This window comes from Mandrillus leucophaeus, unplaced genomic scaffold, assembly GCF_000951045.1.
Source record: "Mandrillus leucophaeus isolate KB7577 unplaced genomic scaffold, Mleu.le_1.0 Scaffold322, whole genome shotgun sequence".
In the NCBI taxonomy this organism is placed as follows: domain Eukaryota; kingdom Metazoa; phylum Chordata; class Mammalia; order Primates; family Cercopithecidae; genus Mandrillus; species Mandrillus leucophaeus.
In genome coordinates, this window is record NW_012103388.1 from 468360 (window position 1) to 488034 (window position 19675).

The following is a 19675-nucleotide window of genomic DNA, read 5'->3' on the forward strand; positions in this document are numbered from 1 at the left end:
AAAGGAGGAATTAGAAATAGAATTCCTAAGGGCTGGTTCAGGTCAGAGTATATTTTAGTCAGATTTGGTGAATTCAATCAAAGGAAATAATAAGCACTTTTTTTGGCTTTAAAAAAAGTGTTATTTCACAGAAATTTAAGTATTTCAACAGTAAAGTGTTCTAATTGGAGGATTTTTTCCCAAGATTATTTTCAGTTTATCTTATTTTTATTTAATAGAACTTAAAGTGAACGAATCCTCCGCGTGCATATGTATACAACTGTGTCACCACTGAGATCAAGATGTGCAGCTTTGCTGGTCACTCCCTCTTCCAGCCACTACTCCCAAAGGTGGCCATTGTTCTGATCTTTGTCATCGTCCTGCCTGCCTGTCACTTCATGTGAATACAATCATACAGTACGTGCCCTTTTGTTCCTGACACCTTTTCTTCAGTGCTCTACCAAATCCATAGGGCATCATTCTTTTTTTTTAAAAAAAGTATAGTGTCAGTAAAGAAGGGAGAAATACTGTTAGAAAGGGAGAGGGAAATGAATGTGTGTGTGAGGGGTCATAAGGCATTTGATCACTTGAGGCCAGGAGTTCAAGACCAGCCCGGATAAACATAGTGAGTTCCCATCTCTACAAAAAAAGAAAAAAAAAATTTTTTTAATTAGCCAAGTGTAGTGGCACACACCTGTAGTCCCACCTACTTGGGAAAATGAGGCAGGAGAATCGCTTGACCCCAGGAGCTCAAGGCTTCAGTGAGCCCTGATAGCACCACTCCATTCCAACCTTGGCAACAGAGTGAGACCCTGTCTCTAAGAAATAAGAATAAATTGTATTCAGTTCTAAAATACCCCTGCTTCTCCATCACAGGAGTGGGAAATTCAAGTCGGTCATGATTTGGGCTTCCAAATATTAAGAAAAATTCTAGCAAAGTTTACTTCTACCCAAAGTTACTACACTGTCCAAAATGATAGCAACTAGCCACAGGTAGCTATCTAAATTAAAATTTATTATTATTATTATTATTATTATTATTGAGACAGAGTTTTGCTGTGTTGCCTAGGCTGGAGTACAGTGGTGCAATCTTGACTCAATGAAACCTCCATCTCCCACGTTCAAGCAATTCTCCTGCCTCAGCCTCCCGAGTAACTGGGATTACAGGCACCTGCCACCACACCCGGCTAATTTTTGTATTTTTAATAGAGATGAGGTTTTGCCATGTTGGCCAGGCTGGGCTCAAACTCCTGACCTCAGGTGGTCTGCCCGCCTTGGCCTCCCAAAGTGCTGGAATTACAGGCGTGAACCACCATGGCTGGCCTAAATTTAAATTAACTAAAATAAAGTTAAAGATTCAGTCTCACTATGACACCCACTTGTGGCTGGTGGTGACCGTATTGAACTGTGTAGGTCCAGAGCATCTCCTCCACTGCAGAAAGTTCTGTGGACAGCTCTGTTTAGAATGTGGGGTCTTAGCTCCCTACCTTTCCACCTCTTCTTCTCCAGACACAAGGATGTTATTATGGTGGGCTTCATTTATTTTTTCATTGTAAATTATCATGTAATTCTGTGGTTCTCAGACCACAGATCACCATACAAGCGTCTGTCTCCCACATTATCCCTCAACCTGGGAGAAAAAAATAAGTGGTTGCGACACTATGCTGAACTTTTAATTTCTGGAAGGTACCATGCCCTCTCCCACTTTGGAGCCTAGGGAATACCACTTGGGACTCTCCTTTCTACCTCCCAGTGTTTGTTAAGTTCTCAGTTCTCAGTCTCTAGGGATCCTTCCCCATCCTTCCAGCCCCCACCCTGGGTTAAATGTCCCCTCCTTCAGCTGCTGTAGTAGCCCGGCCTTCCTCTGTCCTGATTGCAGTTGCACGTTTCATGGGCTCTCTTCTACTGAACGGCAGGACTGGTGAGGCCAGAGACCAGCCTGTTTTGTTTACTCTTGTTCACTTATCATTTGGAACAATGCCTGGCACTCAAGAGATGTTAATAAATGTCATGGGCTGGGCGCAGTGGCTCACACCTATAATCTCAGCACTTTGGGAGGCCGAGGCGGGCTGATCGCCTGAGCTCAAGAGTTGGAGACCAGCCTGGGCAACATGGTGAAACCCCATTTATACTAAAAACGTGAAAAAAATAAATTAGCCAGGTGTGGTGGTGTACTCCTGTAGTCCCAGCTACTTAGGAAGCTGAGGCATGAAAATTGCTTGAACCTGGGAGGCAGAAGCTGCACCAAACTGAGATCATGCCACTGCACTCCAGCCTGAGTGACAGAGGTGAGACCCTGTCTCAAAATAATAATAATAATAAAATGTCATGGTCCAGGCCTGGTGGCTCGTTCCTGTAATTCCAGCACTTTGGGAGGCCTAGGTGGGAAGATCAGTTGAGGCCAGGAGTTTAAGACCAGCCTGAGCAACATAGCAAGACCCCATGTCTACAAAAAAATGTTTTTAGTTGGCCAGGTGTGGTGGTGCATACCTGTAGACCTAGCTACTGGGAAGACTGAGACGAGAAGATCACTTGAGCCCAGGAGCTCAAGGCTGTAGTGAGCTATGATTGTGCCACTGCACTCCAGCCTGGGCAAGAGAGTGAAACCCTGTCTCTAAAAAATAAAAATAAGTGAAAATGTTTTGAAGGAGAGAACAATGGGCTGCACAGGGGAGGAGCAGTAATCAAGTAGCTTCGTGTTAGGACAGGGTTCGTCTCCCGGATTCTCCTCTGTATTCCGGAAGGAGTTTTAGCACAGAGCGCTCTGCCTGAGCAATGCGCAGAAATCGAAATAGTCTTCAGCACTCTGAGTTGTTTCTTCAGCAGTGTGATGGTGCATCCAAGTCACTCGCACTCTTTCTGGTTAAAGGTTATGGTTTTCCTTTCTCTAGAAGTAATCCTGAAAGACATACACAAACTAAGATGATGATGGGAAGGTAGAGTTGAGGACGATGATGGAACGACAGAAGGCTCTGCTGCATCTCAGCGAGTAGCCATGCTTGGCATCCCTGGCCAAGGCCCCCCAAGCCAAACAACCTCGCAGGGAAGCAGCTGTGTAACAGGAAGGATTCCTTATCAAGACAGGTGGCAGAAATCCCACTTCAAACTCGCTTAACAAATACAGAAATTTATTTTCCCAAGTCACAGGAAATCTAGAGGTGGGAGGCTGAGAGATGGCTGATGCAGTGTGTCAACAATGTCAGCGAGGACCTGGCTTCCTTCCAGCTCTCATCTGTGCCATCCTGGGCATTGGCTTCATCCTTAAACTGGCAGGGAGATGGCAGCTGCAGGTAGCAGCATCCCATCCTGGACTTCAGTTTCGATCTAGGTAAAGTTGAGAAAGTGTCAGCTGCAGCTACTGGCCAAGGAAAGAGGTTGCCACAACTGTGTTAGATGAAGCATCTGGAGTCAATGGGATAGATACTGAGCATCAACTCCAACGTCTATTACAAGTGCCCAGACTCTCAGCCCCAAATATCCTCCCCTAACACCAGTCTGAGGATTTTAAAAGTTCTCATATATCAGGTACGGTGGCTCACACCTGTAATCCCAGTGACTTGGGAGGCTGAAGCAGGAGGATTGCTTGAGGGCAGGAGTTCAAGGCCAGCCTAGGCTACACAGTGAGACCCCTGTCTCTAAAAACGTTAAAAATAAAAAATTAGGCCTGATGTGGTGGCTCATGCCTGTAATCCTAACACTTTGGAGGCCGAGGCAGAAGGATCACTTTGAGCTCACGAGTTCAAGACCAGTCTGGGCAACATGGCAAAAACCTGTCTCTACTAAAAATATAAAAATGAGCTGGGCATTAGTGGCCTGTACCTGTAGTGTCAGCTACTCAGGAGGCTGAGGCTGGAGAATCGCTTGAGCCTGGGAAGTGGAGGTTGCAGTGAAATGAAATGGCGCCAGCCTGGGTGACAGAGTAAGATACTATCTCAATAATAATAATAATAGCCAGGTGTGGTGGCAGGTACCTGTAGTACCAGTTACTTGGGAAGCTGAGGTGGGGGGATCGCTTAATCCCAGAAGTTTGAGGCTGCAGTGAGCAGCTTTGATCACACCACTGCACTCCAGCCTGGGCAACAGAGAGAGACTCTGTCTCTTAAAAAAAAGTTCTTACAATCTGCCGCATATGGAAAATACCAAGTGAAGTGAAAAGCCCTGACTGGGTTAACTAATATCAGTTAATGCCTTAGAAATGAGCAGAGCCAGAGCAACCCTGCAGAAAGAGGAGAACATCCAGGATGGGGAGATCCAGCCTAGGAGAACCAAGAGGGCTCACCAAAGGAGGGCAGTTCTAATCCTCGCCCTTAAGGGTCAATGCCCACCCCACCCCACCCCCACCCTGAGCTGAAGAAACACTAGTTTAATTTTAAATTTAGCAATATCCATTGCATTTATGACTTACAATGTAAATGGTATATATTCTGAGAAATCTGGAATGCTTCAACCGATCAGTTACGCTTTCATTTTTCTCTCTTTCTATATAGACCTGGCAGTGTTAGAGCCGTGCTGAATGAGGTCACAGTCTAACGACAATCTTAACCCTGCAAATCTGTTCATTTTCGCCTGAGCACCCTCAGGCAGGATAGAGAATGTGTCCAATTGAAAAACTATTACAGACTCTGCCGCACTGTGATGGGCTAAAATGTAACGCGGAGGGAGGTGTGCGTGGGCCTGTATGTGTGCGCGTGTGCGTGTGTGTGTCTGTCCCAGGGAATCATTTTCTAAAAGGAAGTCAGTATGTATCTGTTAAAAGTGGAGGTTGTATGATAGCATTTTTAAAGGAAAAATGTGTTTTCTGTCATCCAGATTTTAAAATGCTACTTTTAGTATTTCTGAACCTTACCTGTTTTATGTTTACTACCAACTGTCTTGGTTTTTCAATTTTTTTCCAATACCCAATACCCCTTTAACTCTCCTTCGTTGTGTGTTACAAACATCCTGTTGTGTTTTTCAATATCTATTTTGCATTGTTAAAAATATCTAGAAACATATAAAGAATAATGTAGTAAACACCCTTGAGCCGACCAGCTGATTTAAGAACTAAAACATTAACTCTTTTTCTATAACTGTTTCTAGGCTCTGTTAATTCAGCATGTAGAAACACATAACACAGATGGTAAACATTTTGCGCAAAGGCCCAGTCACCACCCCATTCACAGTAGATGTTGAGTTTCAGAAAGCATGTGCATTCACAGTCTTGCTTGGACATGTGGTTAATGCTAAGTGGTCTAACAGTTGTGCCCCAGGTAACTCCTGAAGCTGTTCCAGATCATAAAATCTATGATGTTTTGCAAATTTATATTTTATCATGCTGTGTTTTATGCAGAAAAGCTAGATGACTTCCCCTTTGTGGTCTCCATCAAAGGCATTTTTCAAAATCCCTGGCTTTGCCATACATTGTTTGCATGTTTGAAAGCAATCTTTGGCTGAATTAGAAATCTGAGAGTATACGTGTGTCATTGGTGTTACAGAATTCGTGCATAAATGCTATTTTAGCTTATTCTTCAGTTAGATACTCTAAATGTTTGACCCCTTCATTGAATACCAGAGACCTATCTTTACTTGTCTGTGGTTTGGGCTCTAATTTAAAAGCAAACAACCATGTTTTGATAGCATTTGAAATATTTATATTGTATCCATGGAAAGGATGTAATAATTTATTTTCTCAAGAGTATAGTTTCTGCCCGGGTGAGGTGGTTCACGCCTGTAATCCTAACACTTTGGGAGGCTGAGATGAGCAGGTCGCCTGAGCCCAGGAGGTCAAGATCAGCATGGGCAACATGGAGAAACCCTGTTTCTACAACAAACATAAAAATTAGCTGGGCGTAGTGGCGGGTGCCTGTAGTCCCAGCTACTAGGGAGGCTGAGGCGGGAGGATTGCTTGAGCCTAGGAGGTTGAGGCTGCAGTGAACCATGATCACACCACTGCACTCCAGCCTGGGGACCCTGCCTCAAAAAAAAAAAAAAAAAAGGTACAATTTCTTAAACATGTTCTTGCTGCCAGCAGGTGATATCCTCATTCTGGTCTGTTTGCTCACATTGCCCCTTCGCTTGTGCGACCGCACATCAACATCTGCCTCAGTTACACTTTGGGAACTTGATTTCTTCAAGAAGTCAGGCATACAGAAGAGCAGTTCGCTTGTGGTCCATGAGCAAGCACGTATTTATCATTTGAGGGTATATTGACTGATAAATTTGTCGTACCTCTTCGCGAGGTTGCTTTGAGTATGTGAGCTGATGGCTAGACCAGTATGCTCTCTTTTTCCTGATTTGAAAAAGTTTAAGAAAACAGTTTGTAGAACACAGGTGTCAGAGGTCTGTTCTATTCCAAGTGCATAGCAGTGAGGAAGTTTTCAAAGAGAGGGCTAACTCATATGCATTTTATTTAGATATGCATTGTTTGAAGGGTTTGATTGTTGTTTTATTTGGAATGAATAGACTTTTCATATCATACTAGTTGCGATTTGTCAATTGATAAATGCAAGAATTTGTTAGTATAATAAGCCTTCATAATCCTCAGAGTTATTTGAAGTGAACATTAGTTCAGCTCCTTATTTCTGAGCATGTGAAGATTTCCTTTTCTTTAATACAGAATTTGTTTTTCTGATACTCATGATAACAAAAGCAAGAGCTTGCCGGTTTTTCAGGTTTTATTACTGAATGAGTATCGTTAATCACTTGTTCATTCCTTATGCTATATGTATTTCCTATCTTTCTGCTGTAAAGAGAAAAAGTGTCTAAACTTGCTTATCTCTCTGTAGGACAGTCGGCCCAATATGTCAAGACCTCTGATCACTAGATCCCCTGCATCTCCACTGAACAACCAAGGCATCCCTACTCCAGCACAACTCACAAAATCCAATGCGCCTGTCCACATTGATGTGGGCGGCCACATGTACACCAGCAGCCTGGCCACCCTCACCAAATACCCTGAATCCAGGTAATCTGAAAAACTGAAAAATCAGACTCTGACGTGCATGTATTTGATAACCTAACTGTTTTTCCTTTGACAAGCATAGCAGCGTAGCCTCGTGGAGGCAGGGGGCAGGACGTGAAAGTGCGTGAGCCACCCTGCTGCCTAGGCTGGACGTCTTCAAATCAGGATTGGACCCGCAGCTTAGTCGAGTCCATGTAAAAATGTCACAGGAGAATGGAATACTGTGATATTTTGCTCTACAATGATATTCATAATTCTCAATGTAGTACAAAAAAGATGGTGATTTCTCCCCAATGCCTTCGTTCCTTCCTTCTTTAAAAACATGCTTTCTTATAGGTTCTGATAATTTTATAGGAAATGAGTTGGTTCATCAACTTGTGGACTAGAAAAAAAAAAAAAAGAGATTCTCAGCAGTGAGGCATTATATTTAGATCTGTATGCAAAAATCCATGAAGCCAAAATAGTATAGTTTTAAAAAAAGGGCGGGCCATGGAACTTACGAACTTAAGGTAGATAAATAAATATACAAATTGTTTAAAGATAAAGGGTGATTTACAAATAGGCAGTATACATTTATGTTTATGACTTATCTCCTCCCATGCCCCTGCCCACCCATTTCTTTATTATTATTATTATTATTATTGTTGTTGTTGTTATTATTATTTTGCAGCCAGGGTCTTGTTCTGTCGCCCAGGCTGGAGTGCAGTGGTGCAAACATGGCTCATGGCAGCCTTGACCTTCTGGGCTTAAGTGATCCTTCCACCTCAGCCTTCCCGGGAGCTGAGACCATAGGTGCATGCCCCCATGCCCACCTAATTTTTTTTTTATTTTTTGTAGAGACAGGGACAGACTACGTTGCCAAGGCTAGTCTTGAACTCCTGGCCTCAGCAATTCTTCCATCTCAGCCTCCGAAAGTGCTGGGACTATAGGTGTGAGCCATTGCACCTGGCTAATTTTTTTTAATTTTTTGTAGAGATGGGGTTGCACTATGTTGCCTAGACTGGTCTCGAACTCCTGGCCTCAGGCAATTCTTCTACCTTGGCCATGGCCAAAGTGCTGGGATTACAGGTGTGAGCCACTGCACCTGGCCCCAACCACCCATTTCTAAAGGAGTTTCAAAGAAATAATTTCCTTTCTACCCTGGGACAACCCTCCTGGCTCTGCCCCAGATGTGGGGGCTATGCCCAGATCCTGTAAGGGAAGCGTTTTGCTGGTGGATAGGGGAGGAGGCGTGCACTCATGTGGGGTAACGTCAGGAAACAGGGTGGTTCTCTGTTTCTGATGAAGCCCTTGAGCTTCAGAAGGGCACATTTTTAAGAATATCTTATGAAGTGACAGATAACAGATAGCTTGCAGTCTAAGTAGACAGCACTGACATAAAAGTCACTGTCACCTTGCATACTACATGAAGGCCGACTTTTTTTATTTTGTTTTAAAATCTCACTCCATTACTTGATAATTGATGAAAGAATGTGAAGGTTGAAAAGAAGAAAGATGAAATGTTTTCTCTCTTAATTTCCAGATTTAATTTCTACAATAGAAATGCTTTAAATAAAATAGATTTCCATTGGTTCAATTATCCAAAAGACTATATACTTTAAAATGAAATGATCGTATTAGTCATCTATGACTATTATTTAGTCACTACCTTCCCTAAGTATATTGGAATAGGGACTACAAAAAATCATTTTATAATAATGGCTTTATTTTTCAAGTATTTTGTTATATAAGTAGTGTTCTTTTGGAAAATGCCTATTTCCATTCCTTCCAACCCTCTGTGAATACCACCATCAACTACAGAAAATCACAGCTGCCTCTTTAAATGAACACTTAATTCTAGGGTTTAAGTCACAAAATGCATATTAAGAGACAAAAAGCAAACCTTAAACTGTAGCAAGATTTACTGGTCTGATCTGATGGCCTTTTGCTTCAGTTTTTTTAAATTAAACCTTGAGACAGGAGGGAAGTTAATAAAAACTACATTTTCTGTGACTTAAGCAATTGGTTTTCTTCTATGTTCATTGTAACTAGGTGGGTCTCCTTCCACTGACTCATTCTCCCCAGGGTTTAGCCCCTAGGAAGCTCCCTAGTATCACTTGGTGGGCTGGCCAAAGTAGAAGATAGAGGGAGAGAGGCTCTATTCGTTCAGTTCCTATCTCTCAAATAATTTGTTACTTTCATTATTCTGTCGCTATATATTATGAGGTAAAGACTTCATATAGGGTCCCATTTGGAGATTCTTTCTCAGTCCATCTTTCCATGGATATTTCTAAGAGTCTACTTTTGTTCCTTCTTATCCACACCCTGAAACGTGCATCAAATAGCATGGATCTCATCACTTTCTTTACCTGCGCTGTGTCATACAGTAGTCAGTAGCCACATACAGCTATTGAGCGCTTTAAATATGGCCAATCCAAATTGAAATATCATCTAAGTGTGAAATATACACCGCTTTTTAAAGACTTAGTACCAAAAAATGTAAACTCATAATTTTTATGTTGATTTCATGTTGGAATGATAATATGTTGAGTTAAATACAACATATTATTAAAATTAATTTCACTCGTTTCTTTTGATTTTTTTAACGTGGCTACTAGAAAATGTAAAATTCCACGTGTCTTGCTTTTTATTTCTGTTGGACAGCGCTGAACTATGAAACAGATGTTTTTATAAAAGCATCTCACTAAACCTCCCCCTCCCCCAACCTGATACTGAAATACATCAAAAAGTGAATGTCTCTTTCACCAATGTGATTAGAAAATATAGAATTGTTGATCTTCCTTTCCTAGACTTTCCCTCTGCTTTCTGTCACCAGTGAGTCCTAGGATCACGGGAGCAACAGCAAAAATAATTTGTGATTCATTAGTTCTAGGATTGGATGCTGGCAAATGGCGAACAGTTCTTTGGCTATGGAAAGGTCTAATTTCTGAACACCTGTCGTCTCTCATGTAAAATAGGCACAAATAGGTCTCCTTGCAAGGTTATTGGGAGGATTAAATGTGATTATGAAAAGCACACCATGGCCCTGTGCCCAACACATAATATTGTCTTCATACTTAATCTTCTGCCAAACCCAGGAATTGTTTCTTTTCAAAATGCCTTTCAAATTCCAAATATTTTCCATTTCTTGCTTTCCTAGCCATGGAAACAGCTTTACATCTGGATTCTTGCCTGGATGACTCCCATCTCGGGGGACTCCTGGCCTGCACCTTCTCCTCCTTTATCTTAAATAGCCAAGCCGGTCACAAGTTCCGAGACATCCTTATCATTAGGAGATATCTTTAAGAATTTGTCAAGACTCTTTGAAACAAGCCTTACAAGGTAACCTCTGTTTCAGCTGCTATTACTAAAGCAAATGACACTGCTCAGGTAACACTGGTTTTGCTGTTGAATTGACCACCGGGTATTGCTTTGTTTCCTCTTGGGTTTTGGGGGGCGTATTTTTGTAGGTAATTAAATGTTCATTTCAAAGCAACATCCAATTTAACGGGACCCATACACAAATTTTAGTAATCAAAGATACAGAGAACTAGTTCTTCATGCTTTTCCCATAGGCATCAGGTGCTCCTTCCAATTACTGGGAAAATCTCTTGCATATTATTAACCTCTCTTGGATAAATCCAAGGACATTAGGTTGCCCATGGCCATGGAATCACAAATAACTCCAATTAGTTTTGTAGATTCTGGGGTGCATCAAACCCTTCCTACCCTATGAGACCATTCTCTGCTCCAGCCTCTTGGATTCCCTGGTTCCACTCTCACCTACCTCTTCCTTAGTGTCACGCAGAGGACAGGAGGGCTTTTCCTAGGTTTCAAGGGAAAGACTTGTAGTTTAAAACTACTAATTTGTATGTAACAAGTGACCATAAAAGATGTAATATTATCTTTCTACAATTTCAGAGGTCCTGCAAAGAACCTTTACTCCATTTTGAAATGTTGGAGGTGTTTTTAAAATTCTGTCTCTACTTAACCTGCCCTCTTGGCTAAAGAGCACCCTTAGAACTTTGTCCCCCAAAAAGTAGTATGGTGGACTATATAGCTAAACATTAGAAGCACCTGGGAAGCATTAAAAAGCCATGCAAGGCCCTGCTCCAGACCAATAAATAGGAACCTCTGCAATTTTCCAAGGAGGTCTTGATTTTCACCATCTGACTCTGAATGGCACCAAGATGTATGATCCCTTCTAGAGAATGGAGGCCTCTTCCTCAATGAATATTTCATGTATCTCATAATGGCCATTTCACCAAAAGAAAATAGCTTTCAATCTTCATTTCTCTAATTACCAAGGTTACCAGTGGTTCCAGTGTGTGTGTGTGTGTGTGTGTGTGTGTGTGTGTGTGCGGGCGTGCTTTTTTTTTAGCTTGTAAACCCTGAGTAATGATTCAGTGAGTAAATTGACTTTTACACCTCACGGTTAACCACTCATGTTGTTATTCATTTCCATCATCAGGTGTTTTTTTAGCTAAAGGGACTAAAGTTTTCAAATTAACTGAAGTATTACATATATCAGTAATGTGCTTTGTCTTAACCAATGTGTATGTAAGATGCAAAATAGCTCTTTAGGAGGTGTTTCTGAGACAGAGGTTAATCTCCACCATCTCAGTGGTAAACACTGATTCCTTTCAGAGGATCATAAGAGTCTCCAGTTCTCACTGCCATTTTGAATTGTAATCCCCAAGAAAAACACCCAATTCAGATCTGCAATAATTTCACTTTAAATAAGTATTTTTTAAGTCAAGAAAAATAGATCACCATCAAAAAAGGATTATAAATGGACAAAGAAGATAGAACATATTTTATTTAATAGTTTGTTAGCTTGATTTGTAGCTTGTAAATATCTAGAAGTATGCAAAGTAGACCCTCCACTCGCACTGTTGCCCTGGACTCTGAAAATTTTAAGAACAGACCTGATTATATCTTAGTCAAAAATCCAAGGTACCCTTTATTAACATCATTGGTAATAAAAGATCTAGGTAACTAAGTAATTTTTCATAAGTAATTAATATTGGTACCATATTATATGGCCTCTTTAAGATCTGCTGTTGACACTGAAATATCCTCTTAGCCACATGCATAATATTGAAAATACATTCTATTTCTGCTTTAAAAGAAGACACAAGTCTGATTTCAAAGTTAGGTCTATTCATTCTCTACTATCACCTCCAACAAAAACAATCTTAATAGCAGCTGTATTGATGGTTATTCAGATGTGGATAACCATTTTTAAAACCAAGAAGTAGACTGATACTACTAATTCGTTGAACCTATCAAGTGGTAATAAGACAGGGGTCTTAGCTAAAAGCACTGATTGTCAACCAGTGACCTGGAGGTAAAAGGCGAGATCTCATGTTTCAGTCCCCGAGCCATCCAACCTGACTGCTTGACAAAGCTTTTGTATATTTTAAACCCAGTACATGAGTTAACTCCCACATAAGTAGATTATGTTAAATTGGTCTCTTCTAAATAGCAGTAGAGTTACCAAGCACGCTGGCATATGTAGGTAATTGCAAAACACTAGAGACTCTACTTTCAGCCTTGCAGCCGACACCCATGGCCACCCAGGGGTGTGTGTATTTGGAGCTTTAGGATGGAGATGCCAAACATGTGTGCCCTGCCAGCAGCAATCCAGCTTTTGGCGTGCGTCACTCTCGGATGTGTTAGCCATTACCGGATTGCTTATGTGGAGCTACACCAAAAGGCAAACCAGACAACTGCAACACTAAGGGACTGGTGCATACGTTCAGAGGATAATTGCATTCAAATATTTGGCTTTCTGTGTAATTGTTGTATGCCAGCCTAGGGAGTTTGCTGTAATCCTGTATTAGGTTGGGGATTCTGTGCTATCACTTTTTATGACTTTACAGTTCCAGTTTTAACACTACAGTTCCTAGACATGGGTCCAGCAGCCTCATCGTGCAGGCCGTTGTTTTAGGATCTCAACAGAAATGCCAAAAAAAAAAAAAAAAGCATTCAATGTATTCACTGCACTTGCTTTCGGAATCACTGCATGGCATTGAATAGAGAGCTTTTTATTATAACCTGCTCTCTACATCCGCATGCTTTATAATTCAGTGTCAATAGCAAATGTAAAAGTCACAGAATAGGTATTAGGGATTTTTAGATGAGTTGAAATCAACCTTCAATATATAGTCTCGGCACAGATGGAAAGAGAGCATATCCCTGCTGCTATGAAAAGTCTTAAGGAAACGCATAAAATGATGAACAGTTTTGATTGGTAAGATCGGTTAATCTTTAAAAAAAGAAAAAAGAAAGTTAGTTTATGGAGGAACTTAAAAGGGGGGAAAGCACCTGGCAAATGAAAAATGGAAAGTTTCTCCAGGGTAATAGAAGAAATTTTCCTCTTCTCTCTCTCTCTTCTTTTCATCTTACAATATTGCTTTTCCAAAATTGCTCCTCAGTTATATAGGTAAAGAGTAAATGAAATGGTTGGCTTCAAATGACTTTAAAAAAAAATGAAACTGGATTTTATGTTTCGTGCTGAAAAGCCAGTCCTTCAGTAACTTACCCTGCACAACTGCTAGATTCAGCAAACTTCCTTTGCCACTAGGGAACAAAAAAGGCCTTATTTTTAAAGTAATCTAGCTCATAAGTCTTGGAGCATAATTTAAAGGAAAGATGCCATACAGTGCCGGAGTTTCCTCTGTTGTGTTTGTTTTTGTTTTGTCCTGTTTGTTTTGTTTTTTGAGAAAGGGTCTTGCTCTGTCACCCAGGCTGGAGGGCAGTAGCAGGATCGTAGCTCACTGTAGCCTTAAATTCCTGGGCTTAAGTGATCCTCCCACCTCAGCTTCGTGAGTAGCTGGGGCTGTAGGCATGTACCACCATACCCAGCTAATTTGTATATTTTTTGTAAAGATGGGGTCTTACTGTGTTGCCAGGGCTGGTCTCAAACACCTGGCCTCAAATGATCCTCCCACCTCAGCCTCCCAAAGTGTTGGAATTACAGGTGTGAACCACTGAGCCTGGCCTGTTCTTTCATGCTTTCAACAGACTTATTGTATTCGCCTCATCTGCCCAGTGCATAGTTACCAACAAAAGTCCTTGCTCTTATAGTTTACCTGGGTGAGGGCGAAGGACAGCCAGGAAACAAGTAAACCACCAGTAAGCAAGGTTTCAGTGAGTAGTGATATTAAGAAAAATATTTAGGTTGGTGCAAAAGTAATTGATCTTTTTGCTAATGGCAACTAGGGTAGTGGGCTGGGAGTGGAGAGGAAGAGAGGATGGTTAATGGGTACAGAAAGTATCCAGAAAGAACAAGTAAGACCTAGTATTTGATAGCACAACACAATGACTATAGTCAATAATAATTTAATTGTACATTTTAAAATAACTAAAAGTTATATTTGGATTGTTTGTAACACAAAGGATAAATGCTTGAGGGGATGGATACCCCATTCTCCATGATGTGGTTATTATGCATTGCATGCCTGTTTCAAAGTATCTCATGTACCCCATGAATATATATACCTACTATGTACCCACAAAAATTTTTCAAAAAAGCAAAAGAACGTCTAGATGGAAGTGTGACATCTAGGTGTTCTTTTTCTAGAACAAGAAACAAAAAGAACACACATGATAAATAGGCCCACTTTGACATACCGTTTTCTGCCTATATTAAAACTAGTTTTATTCCTACATGTTTTTTCCCCAAAAAATACATCTTTATTTGTTCATCTGTATTTTCAAGACAAAATCTAGTTTTCATGTTAGTTTAGATTTAGAAGCAGACTTTGTCACTATCACACATCACACTGGATCTGTGAAGGTGAAGGCCACTCTGCTTGCCACAGACATCTCACATTTGCATCCCTGCCAGAGCCTTTGATGGCCAGATGAGTCATACTGGGTATCCTAATGTGAAATAACTTAGGGCGGGACTCCGGATCATACGCTCAACTTCCAGTAACTTCTCACTTACCCAAAACTTAGTCTCATCATAGACAGAAACCCTCTCCCTGGAAAGCCCTTTCTCACTTATTTTTCATCCTGTATCCTTGGGACCTGGTAGCATCCCAGCCACAGGTGAACATTCAAAAGTTTGTTCCATGTATAAATTAATGATTGGGTAAAATATTGTATTCAGAGGCCAGATCCTCCAAAGAGCGAAGGGAAAATAATTGAGTAACGTTATTCAAATTATAAAGTGAAATGTAAAGGCTGGGCTGGTTTCATTGCATATATTTTCATGTATAACCTTATAGGTAGAGACTGTATTTATCCCTCTATCCCTACAGAGAAGAGCCCTGAAACTCTGAGAGGTTAAGTGGCTTCACCTTAAGAGTCAGTCTTCTTTGGGAAATGGGGTAAGAGCCGGGCCTCCAGCTCCCACTCTGACTCCACGATGCTTATTGTTTCCTCCTCTTTGATAACAATGGTTCTCTTTATTTATTTATTTTTATTTATTTTTATTTTTTGAGACAGTGTCTTGTTCTGTCACTCAGCCTGCAGTGCAGTGGCATGATCCTGCCTCCCAGGCCCAAGCCTTCCTCCCACCGAGTAGCTGGGACTACAGGCACACACCGCCATGTCTGGTTAATTTTTAATTTTTTATAGAGACGGGGTTTCACCATGTTGCCCAGGCTGGTCTTGAACCCCTGGGCTCAAGCGATCCACCATCCTTAGCTTCCCAACGTTCTGGGATTATAGGCATGAGCCAGGGCTCCCAGCCTGATAACGATGGTTCTCAAACTTAGGGGCAGGTTAGAATCATCTGGGACTCAATAACAACAACAAAAAATTGCCTGCTCCTACCCCTCAAAGATTCCAATTTTTTTTTTTTTTTTCACTCTATTGCCCCAGCTGGAGTACAGTGGTACAATCACAGTTCACTGCAGCATAAACCTCCCACGTTCGAGCAATCCTCCTATCTTAGCCTCTCGAGTAACTGGGACTACAGGTGCATGTCACCACGCCTGGCTAATTTTTTATGTTTTTGTAGAGATGAGGTCTCACTTTGTTGCCTAGGCTGGTCTCAAACTCCTGGCTCAAGTGATCCTCCCTCCTTGGCTTCCCAAAGTGCCAGGGTTATAGGCATCAGCCACTGTGCCCAGCCCAAGTGGGCTCTTTGGATCCCAATTGTATTGGTCTGGGGCAGGTCCTGGGTACAGGATTTTTTAATGTTTCCCATGTTCAGCTGTATAATCCAACACACCCCTTTTGGAACTGTGTTCTCAGAGTGGTTTTTAGACAAAAGGTCAAATTGTCTACGATATTTCAAGCCACTTTCTTCTCAAGGCAGCCTTCACCTTATTCACTAGCCAAGGGCATCTCCGTTAGTGCTGGGACATGGGTTACCCTTGTGGAGCCCTTCAGCCCCCAAGGCAGCCAGAGCTCCAGGCCAGTCACTTCCTGCCATGAACAAAATTCTTGCTACCCTAGTGTCATACAAATACGGCACCATCATTTTCTGTGTGTGTCATGACTTGGAACAGTTTGGAAAGGACCGCCTTGGACTGGGCAATGGGATAAGTGGGTCTGTTCTTATTTGCCTGTGGGTTTCTGAAGTCCTTTTCTTTCAGGCCCATAGGTCCAGTGTACAGGTCTGCCTGCAGCCAGGGACAAAGTTGACTTTGGACCAGTGACCTTGCCACTTGTCTGATGGCTTGCTGTTTGTACCTATGAAGAGAAAGTTGTTAGCAACAGTCAGTGACCGGCTTCGATCCTTGCACGGTGTGCCCACCAGAAAGAATGGTGCACTTGACAACGCTGGGGTATTGAGGGCTGCTCCCAAGGCTGGGAGGATTGAGGTCCGTGGCTATGTTAGTCACCACCCTCCTGCTGTGCCCTCCTTTCTTGTTGCTGATGGAACAGTAGACCCCAAAACACCCCGCCAATGCATCAACCAGTGCAACCCTCAAGGTTCACACTCCTACACGGAACACGCATAAGCATGCATGCATGCACACACACACACAACAATCCAGAAAACTGTGTTTAAATTTTTATTGTAAAAATATGCCCTCTGGACCAGGTGCGGTGACTCACACCTGTAATCCAAGCACTTTGGGAGGCTGAGGTGGGCGGATCACTTGAGCTCAGGAGTTTGAGACCAGCGTGGGCAACCTGGTGAAATCCTGTCTCTACTAAAAATACAAAAATTAGCTGGGCATGGTGGCATGCACCTGTTGTCCCAGCTACTTGGGAGTCTCAGGCATAAGAATCACTTGAGCCTGGGAGGCGGAGGTTGCAGTGAGCCGAGATCATGCCACTGTACTCCAGACCCTGGGTGACACAGCAAGACTCTACCTAAAAAAAAAAAAGACCTCCAAATCTATGCCCTAGGTTTTAAAACAGATAATAGATCCACCAGTAGTCTTTGGTGCCTGGCATGGAGCAAATGCTTGATAAAGATTTGTTGAATGTGAATGAATTTTGCTTAGTATCTCCCTTCATGTCCTGGAGCAACTCAGCCACCCCAGGACAGTTGCAGCGTGAAAGTCAAACAGTTTGAGTCTTAGGTGCTAGAGTAGCCTTAGGACCTGCCTGGCCTAGTTTAATATGGGTAGCAAAGATTTACATCGTTTTTAATTCAAGGCACAAACCAGAAAGGATTTTCCTGGTCTCACTGTCCTGGAGGGAAAGAGCAATGGACCAGATTAACAGAAGAGTGATCCCTGCCTTCAGAGTGCTTTCCTCCAGTTGATAGCTTTTCCCTAATCCCCCTGTATCAGGGTCATCTCAGGGTACTTCAGACGATGCAGATTCCTGAGTTTCCACCTGCTGTTTACTTAATCTATATCTCCCAGGTTGTGAGGGAAATCTTTAGTTTTAATAAGTTTTCCCGCAATCCACATGCCTCTCCAGGTCGGAGCACCTGAGCTGCAGAGAAAGGTGATGACATGTAAACGCGTCACCGTGCAGTACCGTGGGCACCATGGTGGTGTGGCAGCAGACTCACTGGCAGAGTGAGGCCTTTCCTATTGACTCTGGCACGATCCACGTCGCTTGGGACAATAATACTGACTGTACTCGTTTTTGATCAGTCATGAATAATATCATTGAGCAACACCCCAGGCATTTTTGCTCTGTTTTTTTCATCGTATTTCGAGTTTACCCTCATCATACCAGAAAGAACTTTTATAATAATAAACCATGTGATCGAATTACTTGTTGGAAAAATTCATAGGCATTTCATAGAAGATTCAGATAATCTCTTACAACGTTAACATGTGACAAATATGCTGCACTTTACTGTGTCTTGAGAACAGTTCCCTTCAAAGGGGTTTAATATTTTAGATGTTATTTCAGACAGCCCAGCCCACGAATCTCACGCATCTCCTTTCAAGGATATCTGTGCTATATGTATGCTAGGCTGGAAGAAAATCCCGTACAAGTTATTCTCAAGCTGGGGAAATGTTTTTTATTAGGCCAATGTGGAAAATAACCTTTGTCCCCGATTCCCAAAAAGAAGCATTTATTCACGCCCCAAAACCATGATGTTATAATTTTCATTTAAATATTCAGGATTAAAAAAAGAAAACAGGCCAGGCACAGTGGCCTGCAATCCCTACACTTTGGGAAGCCAGGCAGGAGGATCGCTTGAAGCCAGAAGTTCAAGACCAGTCTGGGAAACACTGGAAAACACTATCTCTGAAATAAATAAATAACCCAAACTTCCTGTGAGTAGTATGAGAAAGTCCCTCTGAAAGAGATCTCACGGGTCCACAAAACTGCCACAGAAACGCCCTCCACTGAAACATGAGCTATGTTAGGAGAAGAGTCTGGGCCACCACATCTACCAGACAGTTCAGTCTATTATTATTATAGAAATCGCCTATAAAAATGCCATTTCTTTTTACTAAAAATGCAGGATTTGTAGCCTCAGTTCGATGAATTACCAACATTTGGCTTCTGAAAGATGACTCTCAAGCTGCCTGGAGATAGGAAGTGGTGACAGTTTTCCCCAAAGCAGCCAGCTGCGTGGGTGCAGAATGTTTTCTGTGCTGCCTTTCAAAGGTACCCAGGATGGTCCTGGTCCGGGCAGGGGATGAGAGTCAGGTGTAATCTTCCAAGATGTGTGTTTTTCATGCATTCGTATTTCAAAAGTAGGCACCTGAAGCTCCAATCTGATGGCAGTGACATTTGCAAATGAAAATGTTTTTTAAAAATCATGTTTCAGTGCCACAATCGTATCAGCTATTTGCCCGACTGTCTGAATCTATTCAAGACGTGGTATCAGTGGAAAAGACACTGTCGCTGGATAATGGCTTCCTGCTGCTACCGAGTATCAAATGCCGAGTGTCAGTTTGCTTAGTAATAACATTGCTGTTTATCTTTTCTGGTGGTAATGATTATTTTTATTCTTATGCAACTTTTCTTATTGTGCTCTCCATATTCAGAAGATAAATTACAAGCGTACATAACAGCTAACCACCACTTTCAAACAGTGGCAAACCTCACCAGGCTGGGAGGGCTTCATAGCTGAAGGGTGAATTTGAGCTCGCCCGAACTTGTTTCCGTGATCGGAGCTGAGTGTGTTCCAGAACTCCCACCCAGCCTCATTAAACGTGGTGAGGCCCCTCCGACCCCGCCAAAAATTGATTTTCAAAAAAAAGCTAAAAAGTCCTGAGGGCTTTAGAGCTTAGCTAAAAACGGAAAACTCTTCTAGTCCGAAAGCAACACAAACAGTCAATATAAAAGAAAAAAAAATAACAATGCTCTTTTAAGTGTATCCCACGGATCTGTAATCTTAGGGGCCCTAAAGAAGGTACTTTATTAAAACATCATCATTTTGATGAT

General features: G+C 41.9%; 1 protein-coding gene across 1 annotated transcript in view; it reads left to right on the forward strand.

Annotated features, from left to right (window-relative positions):
* KCTD1 (potassium channel tetramerization domain containing 1) overlaps positions 1-19675 on the forward strand; it is a 195957-nt gene that overhangs the window by 141264 nt on the left and 35018 nt on the right. The window contains exon 3 of the mRNA XM_011988043.1: positions 6744-6922. Within this exon, the coding sequence (XP_011843433.1) occupies positions 6759-6922 (164 nt within the window). The 5' untranslated portion in view covers positions 6744-6758. The remainder of the gene's footprint in view (positions 1-6743; positions 6923-19675) is intronic.